General features: G+C 41.4%; 1 protein-coding gene across 2 annotated transcripts in view; it reads right to left on the bottom strand.

Annotated features, from left to right (window-relative positions):
• Positions 1-11,466: 11,466 nt before the first annotated feature.
• Positions 11,467-14,099, bottom strand: part of LOC127001464 (spermatogenesis-associated protein 1-like) — a 45,416-nt gene continuing 42,783 nt past the window's right edge. For both annotated transcript variants that reach the window (XM_050865999.1, XM_050865992.1), the window contains 3 exons: positions 13,671-13,844; positions 12,886-12,984; positions 11,467-12,375 (listed from right to left, as the gene is read on the bottom strand). In XM_050865999.1, coding sequence (XP_050721956.1) covers positions 12,232-12,375; positions 12,886-12,984; positions 13,671-13,844 — 417 coding nt within the window. In that variant the 3' untranslated portion in view covers positions 11,467-12,231. The remainder of the gene's footprint in view (positions 12,376-12,885; positions 12,985-13,670; positions 13,845-14,099) is intronic.

Below are 14,099 nucleotides of genomic sequence, written 5' to 3' on the forward strand. Positions count from 1 at the left end.
TTTTTGTAGTTAACAATTGGAGTCGCATAAGAACACCCCTTACAAGAACAACTAAGAAGGTTTTATTCTGTTAAACACCAAATAATAGAATTTTCCAAAACTATATTTATTTACCATTTTCTCCTACTTTGATACATATGGTAATGTAGGGGAATATAAACACAAAGAATTCGACAACTCAATCAGTACAAAGAATGTGTGATAAGTATAACAAATAAATATATAACTTTATTCATTAATGACGGAACAGAATGCAGATGTGCGTCTGAAGCTGAAGAGAAACTAAAGGGATGATGATACAGGTCAGTCATGAGGAAGGTGTACGTCTGAGGTGTCCAGAGGGTGGCCGGGGGACGGGTTAGTGAAGCAACAAGGCAGCTGCGGCAGGTAACTATTGTAGGCATACAAACTAGAGCAACATTTATATCAAGACTGAGCATCGCATATCTAGATTTTACAAGCAAAGGTAAATGACCGCTTCCTTTCCGTATGTTAAAACTATTAATATATGATATTTTGTATTCATCAAATATACCCACGAAAACTTATATTGAACGGTAAAACAGAACGAACGAGTAGAAATAACAATCGTTGGGGTATTACTAGAAAGGCGAGCGGCCACTATAGTCTTTTATATATATTTCGCAGCGTCACCGCCAGCTAGGACCACATTCATCCGGCAGTCCTTCAGGTGTCTTATCTGGTCCACCTGCTTCCACTTCTCGTGCTTTTCATCCACACTCATGCATCTTCTGCACCTCGCGCACCTTTACACACGTTTTAACATCGTTCATCATACAACTGCCGTCTTTCTCTGCGCTCCCACGATCCTGTTTCATTAATTGCATTCTCACATTCAGTCAAAATCACTTTTTTATTCAAATGACGTTCTTAATTTCTTTCTTTTAAATGGTGCAATATTAACCAAGGACTTCTTCTTTAATATCTTCCAAACGTGTAATTTTTCTTAAGATCTCACCTTCATTCCATTCTTTTTACGTATTCACACTCATTCTTTTCACTTTCCCTCGGTCTTCTCTCACAACTTTATCTCAATTATGTTCAGTTAAGAAGGACACGGCAAGATTTAATTTTCACGCTCCGATTATCATGTTTCTTCTTATCTAAGGGAGAACTCCGCAGAGGCAGCAGCAGTTACCGATAATTAATATGAAACGACCTCCTATTAAAGTTAACCAGAGCACAAAATGTATTGCACCAAATAATTGAATAAAACAATGGACACTGAGAATATGATAACATTCTCTGTGATATTAATAAAGATATCAGAAAGGATGCACAAGTAGCGGTTAAACAAGAAAAGGCCTTCCGGTCTCGCCATAAAGACAATCGGTCACCAGCACGGCAGCGTTACTGTTAGTCCCCGATCTCCGCGCAAGGCCTTGAACTGTCGCAAAGGGCGCACCTTCTTCCTACCCGGTAAAAACGACCTTTTCTCTCTCTCTCTCTCTCTCTCTCTCTCTCTCTCTCTCTCTCTCTCTCTCTCTCTCTCTCTCTCTCTCTCTCTCTCTCTCTCTCTCTCTCTCTCTCTCTCTCTCTCTCTCTCTCTCTCTCTCTCTCTCTCTCTCTCTCTCTCTCTCTCTCTCTCTCTCTCTCTCTCTCTCTCTCTCTCTCTCTCTCTCTCTCTCTCTCTCTCTCTACCTGTATTAACCCGTTCAGGCATGATATTCAATTCCCAGGAAGAGACGAATAGCGAAATCATAGTGTCATACATGTGTAATAGTAACAATACAAGACATCCATAATCGATAAGAGAGAGGAAAGAATTCGAAACAATGCTGATGGTCACGGTTAATGGTAATAATTTCACACACACACACACACACACACGTGGGCACCTCTCACCTCTCATTATTTTTCATCCTTAGCGCTAATTATCCGCATCAACGCTACGAAACCATTACAGGACACACACACACACACACACACACACACACACACACACACACACACACACACACACACACACACACAAACACTTTCTCTCTCCTCCATAGCTCTGCCAAACCTACCGTCCAACCCTTCTACCTAGATATAACCCGCCCATCGACCCACCTAACCACCCGCCTCCCTCCTGTTTGGCCTCACCTGTCGGCTCAATCAGTCTCCTCTCCACGGACTGTCGGCACGAGAAACAGGCAGCATCTATAGACTCGATGTTCTGTTTACAGTTTCATGGATGGTCTGCCGCATTTATATTCGGGTCAGATTTCGTTTATGTAAATCAAAGGGTATTGTTAGTCAGTCATTCAGTAAGTCAGTGAGTAAGAATGTGTGTTGTTTATAGTCAATGGTGATATATATAATTCCCTTTTTTTATGTCTTATTTTCGTGCATAATTAAAAAAAAATGCATTCAGTGTATTTAAATTGTTCACATTATTTCATATTTTTGAAAACTATGATTAACGTCCTTCAAATATTTGCTTTAGTAACCATGAGGGACTATTCACGACTGCACTCACTTACGCACGCACACATGCACATGCGCGCACACACACACACACACACACACACACACACACACACCTGGTCAGTCAGTAATGGGGACGCGGCCTCCCTTGAAACGCACACACCTTCACTTTCGCCTCTAACTCCTCGGCTTACTTATGAACTCGAAATATATTTGGGGCGCATTTCTGTTTCTTGAGGATTGAGGAAGTGGACGGTAAAAGGAGTTTGTGCTATATATATATATATATATATATATATAAAAGCAAGCAAATATATATATATATATATATATATATATATATATATATATATATATATATATATATATATATATATATATATATATATATATATATATATATATATATATATATATATATATATATATATATATATATATATATTTTTTTTTTTATCTACCTTTCTATGTTTATCCATCTATTTATCTCTATCTATCTATATCTATTTACCTATTTCATTCAAAAGTAATAAGAAAATAAATAAATAAACATAGATAAGTAGATAAGTAAACAATATGTAGTGGACAAAAATAATAAAGTATCAATGAGTAAATGTGTTAATATGTAAATGAATGAAGAAATGAAAATAAACCATTTCTTATTGAATATAATTTGTCTTAAACTCTATAAATATACAATCTTCGAAGACCTTCTGCTTCCCAGAACATAAATTCTGGAAAACTACTTTCATTCCATATTTTTTTTTTCTCTGAACATTAAATCACTCATGCTTTAAAGCGAAAAACTATTCAAGAGATTTATATATCGAAGCAAAACCTTTTCGAGTAAGCGAGACAAACCTTTGTTTTCCTGAGCATCATGATAAGCTGCTTAATTGTATACTTGTAAACATTATGCTTGTTAACAACATTACCGTATTAAGGGATGACTAATTTTAACACGGCAAAAGCGTCAGCATACTCGATTAAAGCAAAACAAAAAGTTAATATTAAAGCAAATGAGAAATAGATTAATACAAGACTTGTGGCTGAGCTCCCTTTTGAAACACTTGGAGAGGGAAACAGGGAGGGGAGGAGGTCAAGGCGAGGTGCAGGAGGAGGAGAAGGAAGAAGGAGGAGGAGGAGGAGGGGGGGTGGGGGTATGATGAAGTGGGGCAAAACAGGATGCTTGGTGCGCTCCAGTGACATTTGTCGTTTCACCCGCTGCGGGCACGAGGGGGACTGAAGGATTGCTTGGTGAGGGAGCTTGAAGAAAATGGGCATATCAATGGAAAAATAAGAAATAATGAATGCTGATAAATTGTCAACACAAGAAGAAGAAGAAGAAGAAGAAGAAGAAGAAGAAGAAGAAGAAATAGGAAGAAGATGAAGCAGTAAAAGAAAAAAATGGAACAAGCAAAACAAGAACTAGAACAAGAACAAAAAGAACAAGAATATGGAAAATAAGAAGGAAATGAAAAAGAAAATGGAGAAGTAGAAGAAAATAGAAGAGATAGAAAAAAAGAATATCACATTACTTTCCATGGACACTGTAAATAATTCAAAAGATAGTACGAACTTAAATCAACGAAAACGAAATCAGCGAGCATCGAGACCCCAACTGAGCCCAAACATCAAGGCCAAAGAAATAGTGGGTGGATGCCGAGCTAGAGCGCGGCCCAGCTCGCCTCACAAAGCCACTCACTCATTCCTCGCTGGCAAACCCGTGATGAACGAGTATGGCCCGGCGCAGAGGGTGACACGGGCCGCCGCCACCATCAATATTCTCATCCAGAGGCCTCACCAAACCCGCCCTTGCTCTCGTGTTTTTCCACTGAAATTTATGGCCGTGTCTGTGTGGATTGTTTTCCTTTTATTACAATATTTGCCTTCATGTTCGCTGTCTTTCTTCTGGAGGATATTGCCGCTAGACTCGAAGCTGGTGTGTATTAGAGTAAAATAATAGAAGTAATAATAATAGTAATAATACAAACAATCAGAATAACGATAACGATAACTTGTACACACTTATTCGCGTCATTACCTTCCCCAACACCATCATCAGGAATCCTCGAGGCCATAGTACTGTAACACTTTCACACGTTACGGTATTTCGCTGTTGATCGCGCGGGGAACAGCTTCTTGTTACGTCTGCTACTTGATTGCCAGTGCGTGGAAAAGCCAACATGACCCAGTGTTTAGGGGTCAGCGATGAGGAGCGGCGGGCGTATTATTTGCTATTTCCACGCGAAGGTCACGGAAAAGCTTCTTAGTGACTTTCTTCCGTTCCTCCCGCCGTTCCTCAGCCCATTAATCTTAGCGAGACAACCTTGAGACACACAAAAGAACCCCACAGATGCGTCGCCACGGGGCACACGCAATAAAAGGGAAGTGGCCAGGAAGAAAATTGAACGTCATTGTAAATTGTTAGAGTTTGGAGTCCTCATTATGGACTTCACACTGGCAGTACAGATATAGGTCGCCCATGAATACGCACTGCCAGTAAAGAAAATAATATAATTGAAAGCTAGTTTGTATAGAAGTGTTTTCATGTACTATTTATTTCTTGTGAACGAAACCGATATCTTATACTGCTCATCCTTTACTCTCCACCGCTGATATTATTACTCTTATAAGAGAGAACTTCAGCAATTCTCTCCACTCTTCTGTCGTATATTGTATTCAATTATTCTTTTTCTGTCGTATACTATACAGTATTCGATTATTTTCTTTAATCTAATCCGTCCTTGCCTAGCGACGTCCACAACCCAGGGGTCTGTTCCGCCAAGAGCACGCCTTCACACTACAGAATCATTAAACAATTACACGCTACAGTATAGTTTATTCAACTATTAAGTCAACTTCCAACAAATTTAATTCTTTACAACGAGCACGAAAGCTACCCGTATTGCAAACAAATATTAATCATTTTCCTGAAACTATCCAATGCAGGAAAACAAGGGATGATATCAATTCCTCCTCGCAAAAAAAGGAAGTAAAAGTAAACTTGACTTTGTGATGCACTTAACACACCCTCTTTGGAGGCCAACCGTTAAAAATCCCGTTGAAAAGACAAGCAAACCCACAACGTACCAATTCAAGGACGATACAAGCAAGTATGTAGTGCGGCAACTAGCCTGATCGGTGAGCCTCCCATAACTCCCTCAGCTAGGGGGATACCTCTTTGGCCGACTGGTTAAAAGGAGTGGCTCTCCCGTCTCCCTGGTCGCGGGTTCGATCCCCGGCGCCGGCAAAACCTTTCCTTGTCTGGATTAATTTCTTGTGTGTTTCGTTACACGCAGTGGCCGTGTGGGAGTGTAGTGAAGAGGAAAATTCTGGTGTTACAAGTGAACTTGACACGATGTGTAGCTTTTTTCCCTCACGTCAAAACAAGGTGGCCTCTAACAGTCTTAGTTTCTCATCTATCGATTTCGATTTCTCCTTTATCAGAAAAAGCTTTCTAAGTTTCTCTGTTCTTTAAAAGTGTGTGATGAGCAGGAAAGACACGCCCAATACCTAGGAGGGTACAAATAATCAACGGAAAACAAGAAAAAACAAAAAACAAAAAACATTATCAGGGTAGCGGTCGAGACAAGAAGAGACGAGCAAATTAAGTCACGGGAACAGTTGCTTGGCATCTCTCTTACCCTCTCCTTGCTCTACATTCAAATTTTTCCTCGTTTTCCTTTCTTGCAAGTCCTCAATACTCTTCTCTCTGATTCTCACCACTCGTACATTTCTTTGCTGCCACAAAAAACTCGTCCCCACCTTGTTACCTTCTGTTATAAAGTTTTTCCCCTCCTGGTCGTGCACACATCCGCCCTTTCAACTGATATGTGGTGCTGGTGCTAGCCGGGACGGGAGGAAAAGGGAGGCGTATGAGGGAGGAGGAGGGAAAGGGGAAGGGCTGTAGGAAGGTTAGGGGATGCAAAGGGCGAGGAGGGGGAGAGAGGGTGTCAGGAAGTGCTATAAACGAAGGGGTGGGGTAAAGGTTTGGTCGTGACGGGCGGGTTGAGTGGTTAAAAGGGGTTATGGAGAGAGTCTGACCACGTCTGGTATACAAGGCCGAAAAACAGAGCAACAGGATCAGCATCAGCAGCATCCTCGACCCAACAACAGCGACTAAAAAACGCTATCATCACTCATAGCAGCAAAAAAGAGCATGCAAGTATGAACCTGTGGAAAACGGAAATTGAAGACTAATGCTTGAATATTAAGAGTAGCAACTGTAAATGCGATAGTGTAAGATTGAATTCCAATATTGATATGACCATAAGAGAACCAACACCTATTAAGACACTTCTTCAAGAGTACGTGGTTGAAGAAGTAGGGGTGTGGGCGCGGGTGTGAGAGAGGGAGAGGAGTGTGCATCGAGAAGCGTGTGGGTGAGGGGGTGACGGTGAAAGGGCGTGTGCCGAAATGGTGTAGGTGTGGTGTTGATGGGTGTAGAGGAAGGGAAACAGAGGGAGTGGAGGGCAGATTTGGTGATGAGGGGCGTGAGGGTGAAGGTGGAAGGTTTTCTGGAAAATGAGGGTGTGAAAGAGTGGGCGGGGTGGCTGCAGACTTAATGGTCTGACCTCAAAACCACGAAACCCATAAAAATGGTATCGTGTTACACTTGAGAGCTTAAGCACTGGAGCATTTCGCAAACTCTAAAGACTACACGAACAGTGCAATACCGGGGCAAAGACTGCTGTCTCCTATGCCAGTCTCTCCTCCTTCTGCTTCCTTGCCTTTCTTTCTCTCAGTTTTCTCCTTATTTAAGAAACTGTCCTAGAATTTAGTAAACACACACACACACACACACACACACACACACACACACACACACACACACACACACACACACATTGTACTTGTATATGCAGGGAGTGGGCAGTCAGACATCTACTGTGCCGTAACGAACACAACTATTATAACAGTAAGGTACATACGTAAAGGGAGCGAAATAGTTCTCCAACTATATTTAATAGGCCGAACGAAAAGATTAGAATAATTAATTAAAAAGGTTGTCTATCAAACGAAATGAATGGAAATAATTCATTGAAAAATTCTTTAAATAGATACATACTTAAACATTTTAGAGGAAACACACCTACTGAAACAAATATTACGTGAAAATCCCTCCCACCCGGCCACCTTCCCTCAATTCCACGCCCACAGACACCCGAGTTCATTCCTATTTTGGGAGTGTGGAATGCGTGCCGTTTCCTGTAACTACGAAACAACACTGCCAGGTCAGCCGGGAGGTTTGAGGTCACTCTGTTGCCCTTCCCTTGCCTGAGGCCCAGCTATGATCTTATGGCCCGTGAGAAAGGGGAGACTACTGTTGCGAGGGCTGTACTTTTTGGCTTATTTTTAGAACAAAGCCATCAAAGCATTCACGTCTACTTTAGTGAAGTCAGACACGTCCCATCAACCTTTATTCTGATACGCACCAATCACATCATTAATGTCACCTGCCTTTCCTTCTTCGACCATCACTATCCATACTATTAATAAGCGCGCCCCACCTATCCCTCTTTTTTCCCGGCAGTCTCCCCAAAGTTATTTTCAGATAAATGGATATAGGTGGATAATAATAATAATAATAATAATAATAATAATAATAATAATAATAATAATAATAATAATAATAATAATAATAATAATAATTACATCATTAGTAAAAAAAAAATGGAAAAAAGAAATAATAATCTAAATATTTACAAATTCTATTCTTGAGAATGGTTTACATGTGTGTGTGTGTGTGTGTGTGTGTGTGTGTGTGTGTGTGTGTTATAAAGAGGTAACCGCCTCACAAAATTAAAAGAGTTTACCTTAAAATATCTACGTTAATGCCACAATTTTTATACGTATGTTCGTCAAAGAAAATGGTATTTTTGAGGCATACATAAATAAAGCACTACTCTTGCGCTGTAACTCACCTGTTATCAGTTGAGTATACCGAACTTAGGGAAAGGAAGATGAGGAAATGAAGGGGTTTACACGAAGGAAAGGGGGCGTTTTCCCCCCTCCCTGATCTTTTCACAGTATAATATACAATTTCCTAAGCCTTACATTTAGCTTCGATAATTGTGCTATTCAATTATCTCCTAAACTGCACACTACACTTTCTTCCCTTGGAAAGGGGTTTAGAGAATCTAGCTGTAAGAGCAGGCGCTGACCTGGTGTGGAAGCCATGTTTAGGAAAGCATAACGCCAGTTATATATGAAAACAGCATGACTAACTCAGCGAGACCAGTGACGGACTGATCGGAGCGGTGAAGCCATGGGGCATAGTTATGGCCCCATAGTGAGATAACATATTCCTCTAAGGGAAAACGTAACTTTATTACCTCTTTTCTTTATGCCCTGTAAATGGAATTTCGAGAACACGAACTTAAGTAGGAAAATCCACGATTAAGAAGTACCGATTTCTAATAGGTTCCCTACCAGTAGGCTATCCAGTATACGTTTTATTTTCACAGACTTGACCCTTTCACTCCTCCGGAAGGGACAAATCTCTAGAATAATCATTTCCAATCTGTAACCGACGGGCTGAGGGAGGGGTCTTCACTGGAAACAGAACAGCAACACGGTAAACGAAACATGATGCTCAGGTATTTGCTTGCCATCTAATTGTCACAAGCACTCGAGTTCGCTTGCATTTTGGAGGATTTAATCTGCAGAAATACTTCTCATTTACATAAAAAGTCTTTGAAATGTATAAGTTGCGTAACATTTATAAATTATAATCATATTTTTCTTACTTCCTAACAGTTCGCCCCAAAATCCTCTATTATTAGGAGTAATATTACAGCAACAAAAAAAAGTGAGGCTCAAGGGAAGGCGAGTGGGTTGGGTAGTGTAGCCTGGCTTTGAGGTTAGGTTAATTGGTTTCCTTTCAAACTCATGTATTGGACTGAGGCTTTAACTATTTGTCCTTCATTATGAAAAAAATACTAACACAGCAATCTAACAAAGGCTCTGGTCCACCCATGAGCAACACATACATTTCCAGCTTGGTATCAAAGTTTCTTGAGTAACCAAAGGGTTCCCGAAAGGTTCCTGAGAGAGAGGATGAAAAGTGCATTTGCTCAGATAACTGCCCTATAGTCTCTCTCTCTCTCTCTCTCTCTCTCTCTCTCTCTCTCTCTCTCTCTCTATATATATATATATATATATATATATATATATATATATACACACACACACACACACACATAAACACACACACACACACCCGCACGGGAAAAAGAGAGAGAGAGAGAGAGAGAGAGAGAGAGAGAGAGAGAGAGAGAGAGAGAGAGTTAATCAAATACAGAGGGAGAAGGATTGAAATAAGAGACTAATGGAAGTAAACTGGAACCATCGAAGTAGATTTAGCTGTAAAGAATTAAAGGGTGGGGTTGTGATGGTTAGGTGGAGGGAGAGGGAGGAGAAGGAGGGTAGGTAGTAAGGGGGGATGGGAGGGGGGGAAGGAAGGGGGAGGGGAAGGGTAAGCAGGGTGAGAGTGAAGGTGGGAGGATAAGTTGGGGGAGAGGGAGGGAGGGTGGGGTAAGAGGAGTGGGAAGGGGGGTGGGTAGGAGGACTGGGAGGGTTGGTAGGGGGACTGGAAGAGAGGGTAGGTAGGTAGAGGGAGTGGGAGGGTGGGCGGGGAGATGGGAGGGAAGGAGGGAGAAGGATGGAAGAGCTAAGCGTAAGCACAGAAGTGGTAGTTATCGCACATTTAGCAATTGAGCTAACGAATACTTGCGCGCACGCACACACAAACTCTACGATAGTTTACAGCATTCAGGTTGTTTAGCGCGTAGTTACGTATGATTCATAATAGCCGGTAGTTTCTGGCATCACTGTCCTAATCATGTTACTGAGGTTTGGTTGCCGTGCTCCATAGTCTGTGTTTGTTATTGTTTCCCTTCTTCCATTAATACACCACGCCATACATTTACATAAAAATACACAGCATGTAATAGGCGAACAATTAAAGTCTAAGCCACGAACTGCCACATTTAAAAACAGGAATTTGAAAGTCAACAAAACCACCAAACGAAGCTTCATTCGAACTCGTTTTCTTTCAAGTAAATGCAAACAAGTTCATAAGAGAGAAAACAAGTTCGTAACACATATATATTAAAAGGAAGGCGTAAGATCGTATTCAGTACATACCAACAGCCTCAAGATGGAAGTGCCAGGCAAGGGGAGATGGGTAAGCGGGGGGTCTGGTCCTTCTGCAGGTACCCTTTTCCTTCTCTCCGGGTTATGTAGACACTGACGCTGCTTGTGGTTCTGAGTACATTTTGCACTCAGCACGGCGTCCATATTAGTTTAGAGTAACAAGTAAGGCCAACAGCCGACTTTTTTTTTCATTCCAACGGACACTCACAGCTTTATATAAACGTACGACTCTAAGAGGCGTGTACACGAGTCCCTGCCACGATTAGTAAACGTCATGATCCTGACCTTTTGTCCTGGTACCAACAAGACACTGTAATAAAGACTGTCCAGAAGTCTAAAGTACCACCGTAGGCGTCCCAACAAACACCCACCACTCACCGCCACCATGATGACACTGACCGAGCTGTCTTTTGGTCACGTGACTCACGATGCCGCGCCAATTTCAAGCATTCGGCGGGTTGTCACTATGGACTGTGTTACCTGTTCTTGAATATCTACAGTGTGACAACTCTGAAGGTTCGCAAACAAATTATAAAATCTATATACTGCAAACCATAAAATAATTGTTTAATACAAAGCTTTACACATACCTATAGTGTTAAATATTCTCGTACGGCATGTCAAAGTTTGCGGGTGATAAATTTCTTGGATCCTGGGATTTTATAAATGATATCAGAGTTTGGATGCTGGCAGACCTGTAGTGAGCAGTACAGGTATAATGATTAGCGTGCCGTGAGACTAAGGAACACACCTGGCAAGAAGGATGACTTACTCGTGGTCCAGTATAACGACAGAACCTACACCTGCTAGTTGTCCTGGTTTCCTGAGCTAGTTTTCTTTTTTCCTTTTTCCGGTATAAAGAATCTTAAACTCCTAGAGACATCCATCTTTATTTTAAAGTATAATACACTTAAATAACCATCTCTGTTTCACAAAATAGATTCAGAGTAGACTCACTGTAATAAACTGGCTACATTCTAGGGGCGGCCACCTGGCTTGTGCGAACTGCAAGGACGAGGCCAAACACACGAGATACTGCAAGCCCGCCTGCAGGAGAGTTTGACCAGCTCCGAGACTGTAAAAATAGTTACTCTGTACAAGTTCACCCCTTCTGAATATTGAACAGGCCAAAGACAAAAGGTCACTGTGGCCCCCAATCATTCAATCATGTAAAGGGAGGTTGTAGGCGTCAGGGGTCCGTTCATCAGACCACGTCTCACAAGTTCACTTTGTCTATTGAATACTTAAGTCTTAAGACATATTCTTCAGACCATTGATGTGAACCTGCGAGAGTGATCATTTCGTTACTTCTGTTCAAACCATAACACAGGCACTGCATGAGGATGAGGCACAATTTATTTTTTCATCTGTGTTACTTGAGTTCGAGGGAAGCCTCGTCAACAACGAGCCGTCTTTAGCTTCCTCCATCGCCACATAACACACCACCATGAGGCAAAAATACACTTCGTAAAGTTTTCCGAGCGTGGGGAGTGAATGGATACTGTTCTGCTCTGCACCACAACAGAGCCCCATGCACCACCACTTTCTCGAAGCACAAGGCGAGCAGAGGCACTTGAGGCATCGAGATGACCTGAGAGTCCATCTGATGAGTCAAGAGAAGAGAAGGTGGCGGCGGCCCTACATGCGGACCACCAAGTCGTGCGGCAACAACGGGAGGTGTCGCAGACTGTTGCTCCGGGCCTGTGTCAGTGCCATGTTGGCCTTCTTCCGACTAACCTCTGATCTCAACGTCTTGACCTCCTGCTCAGCGTGGCTCCTCAGCTGTCGGTTAAACAAGTAATAATACTTCTGGGCAGTATATATAAAGATACATTTAAGTAGCATAGCTTTGTTATGCTTCGAAAAAATAAATTTCAACAAATTACTTTTCAGAATATCATGGTACCTATACACTGACCATAAGGAACAGAATGCCTTTCGTTTCTCTGACGTCAAAATTATTATTACTGTTATTATTATTATTATTATTATTATTATTATTATTATTATTATTATTATTATTATTATTATTATTATTATTATTATTATTATTATGGGCCATGAATGTCAGCGCAATTGGATTCCAGAAGGGGAACATTTAGCCATAAAGAGAAAGGAAAAAATAAAAATAAAAAACCTGGAAGTCAACTAAGTTTCTAAACATATAGATGTGACATTTAATATTAGGCTCTTTTTTTCAATGACAAAACATGAAAAAAAACACGTTTATGATACAGAATCCATAACGGTGACTAATCCAACATAACGAGAGCCGTGACCTCCTCCACCCACCTTCTTCTCGGCCTCCACCTTGATGTGCATGGCCTCCACGCGCCGCTTCAGGTCCTCAATCTCGTGCCTCAGGCGGATGATGGAGATCTTGTAATTTGCCTGATGAAAAACGATTATTGTTTGCTAGAGAAAAATATAATCATTGTTCATGTTTCTGATTATGATGAACTATACCTTACAGTGAATTTGCAAGGTAAGTAATTAAGAAATTAATAAAATAAATGATAAAATGAATCCCCACGAGCATGGGTCCCATAATGTTTTGACGACCTGACCTCGGCTGCAAAGAAACAGCGTCAAAAAATCAACGTTAATTTGTTAAAAAGCCAAGGTAATCCTAACCTAATTATGTCCGCCGCCTGCTAATCCCTCACAACGGAGAGCTCCTCATGGCCAGCGTACGTCATGAGTTGCCTCAGCTCCCCCCCACACACACGACTTGCCTCTTTCCTTGCACATTAGCGGGCCCAAGCAGATTCATTCACTACACCAAATGTTTCAAACCAGATCCCTGCCATTACTAATATATTTTTTTCTCTTATTTTCGATTCATCCAAACCATCTTTTCCTACACAGTGATAAGTATTATAATCGATTTCAGTTTACAACGAATTATCTTCTACTTTATAAATAGTTTCAGAAAGTTTTTATCTCATTTTATGAACACATATATGTATCTGTTCTCATCCGCGCTTCCCCGGATTGTCTCTTTTACAACGCAGTTTCCTCTCCATTCCATTTCGTGATGCAGGTCAATATTGAGGTGTGTGAGTCTGGCGCCTTACCCTCCTGGACGGCTCGTCTCGCACCCCCGTGACCAGCGGCTGTCGCTTGATGATGGAGCCGATGATGCGTCTGTGCATGGCGTCCAGTTCACGCCGGAGGGACGCCTGCCGCTCCTCCAGCTGCGTGCCCTCCCGCCGCGCATCCGTCCACGCCGTCCACCACTCCTGACGCCGCTGTGGCGGAGGTGAGATGGTGAATGTGAGGCACGAGAAAAAAGGAATGGATAGCTGTAGATTATTAATGGATGTAAGTTTATGACCCATATGGCCTTTTTTCCGTTATTATTTATTATACAGTGCCCCAATAGAGATGGTAAAAAAGTAATAATGATGGTACAACAGGAGAGAGAGAGAGAGAGAGTATTCTACTACCCCCCCAAAAAAACTACGACATTATTATAAACATAGACAAATACATTCACGTCAGCT

Source organism: Eriocheir sinensis, chromosome 2 (genome assembly GCF_024679095.1).
Source record: "Eriocheir sinensis breed Jianghai 21 chromosome 2, ASM2467909v1, whole genome shotgun sequence".
Classification (NCBI taxonomy): domain Eukaryota; kingdom Metazoa; phylum Arthropoda; class Malacostraca; order Decapoda; family Varunidae; genus Eriocheir; species Eriocheir sinensis.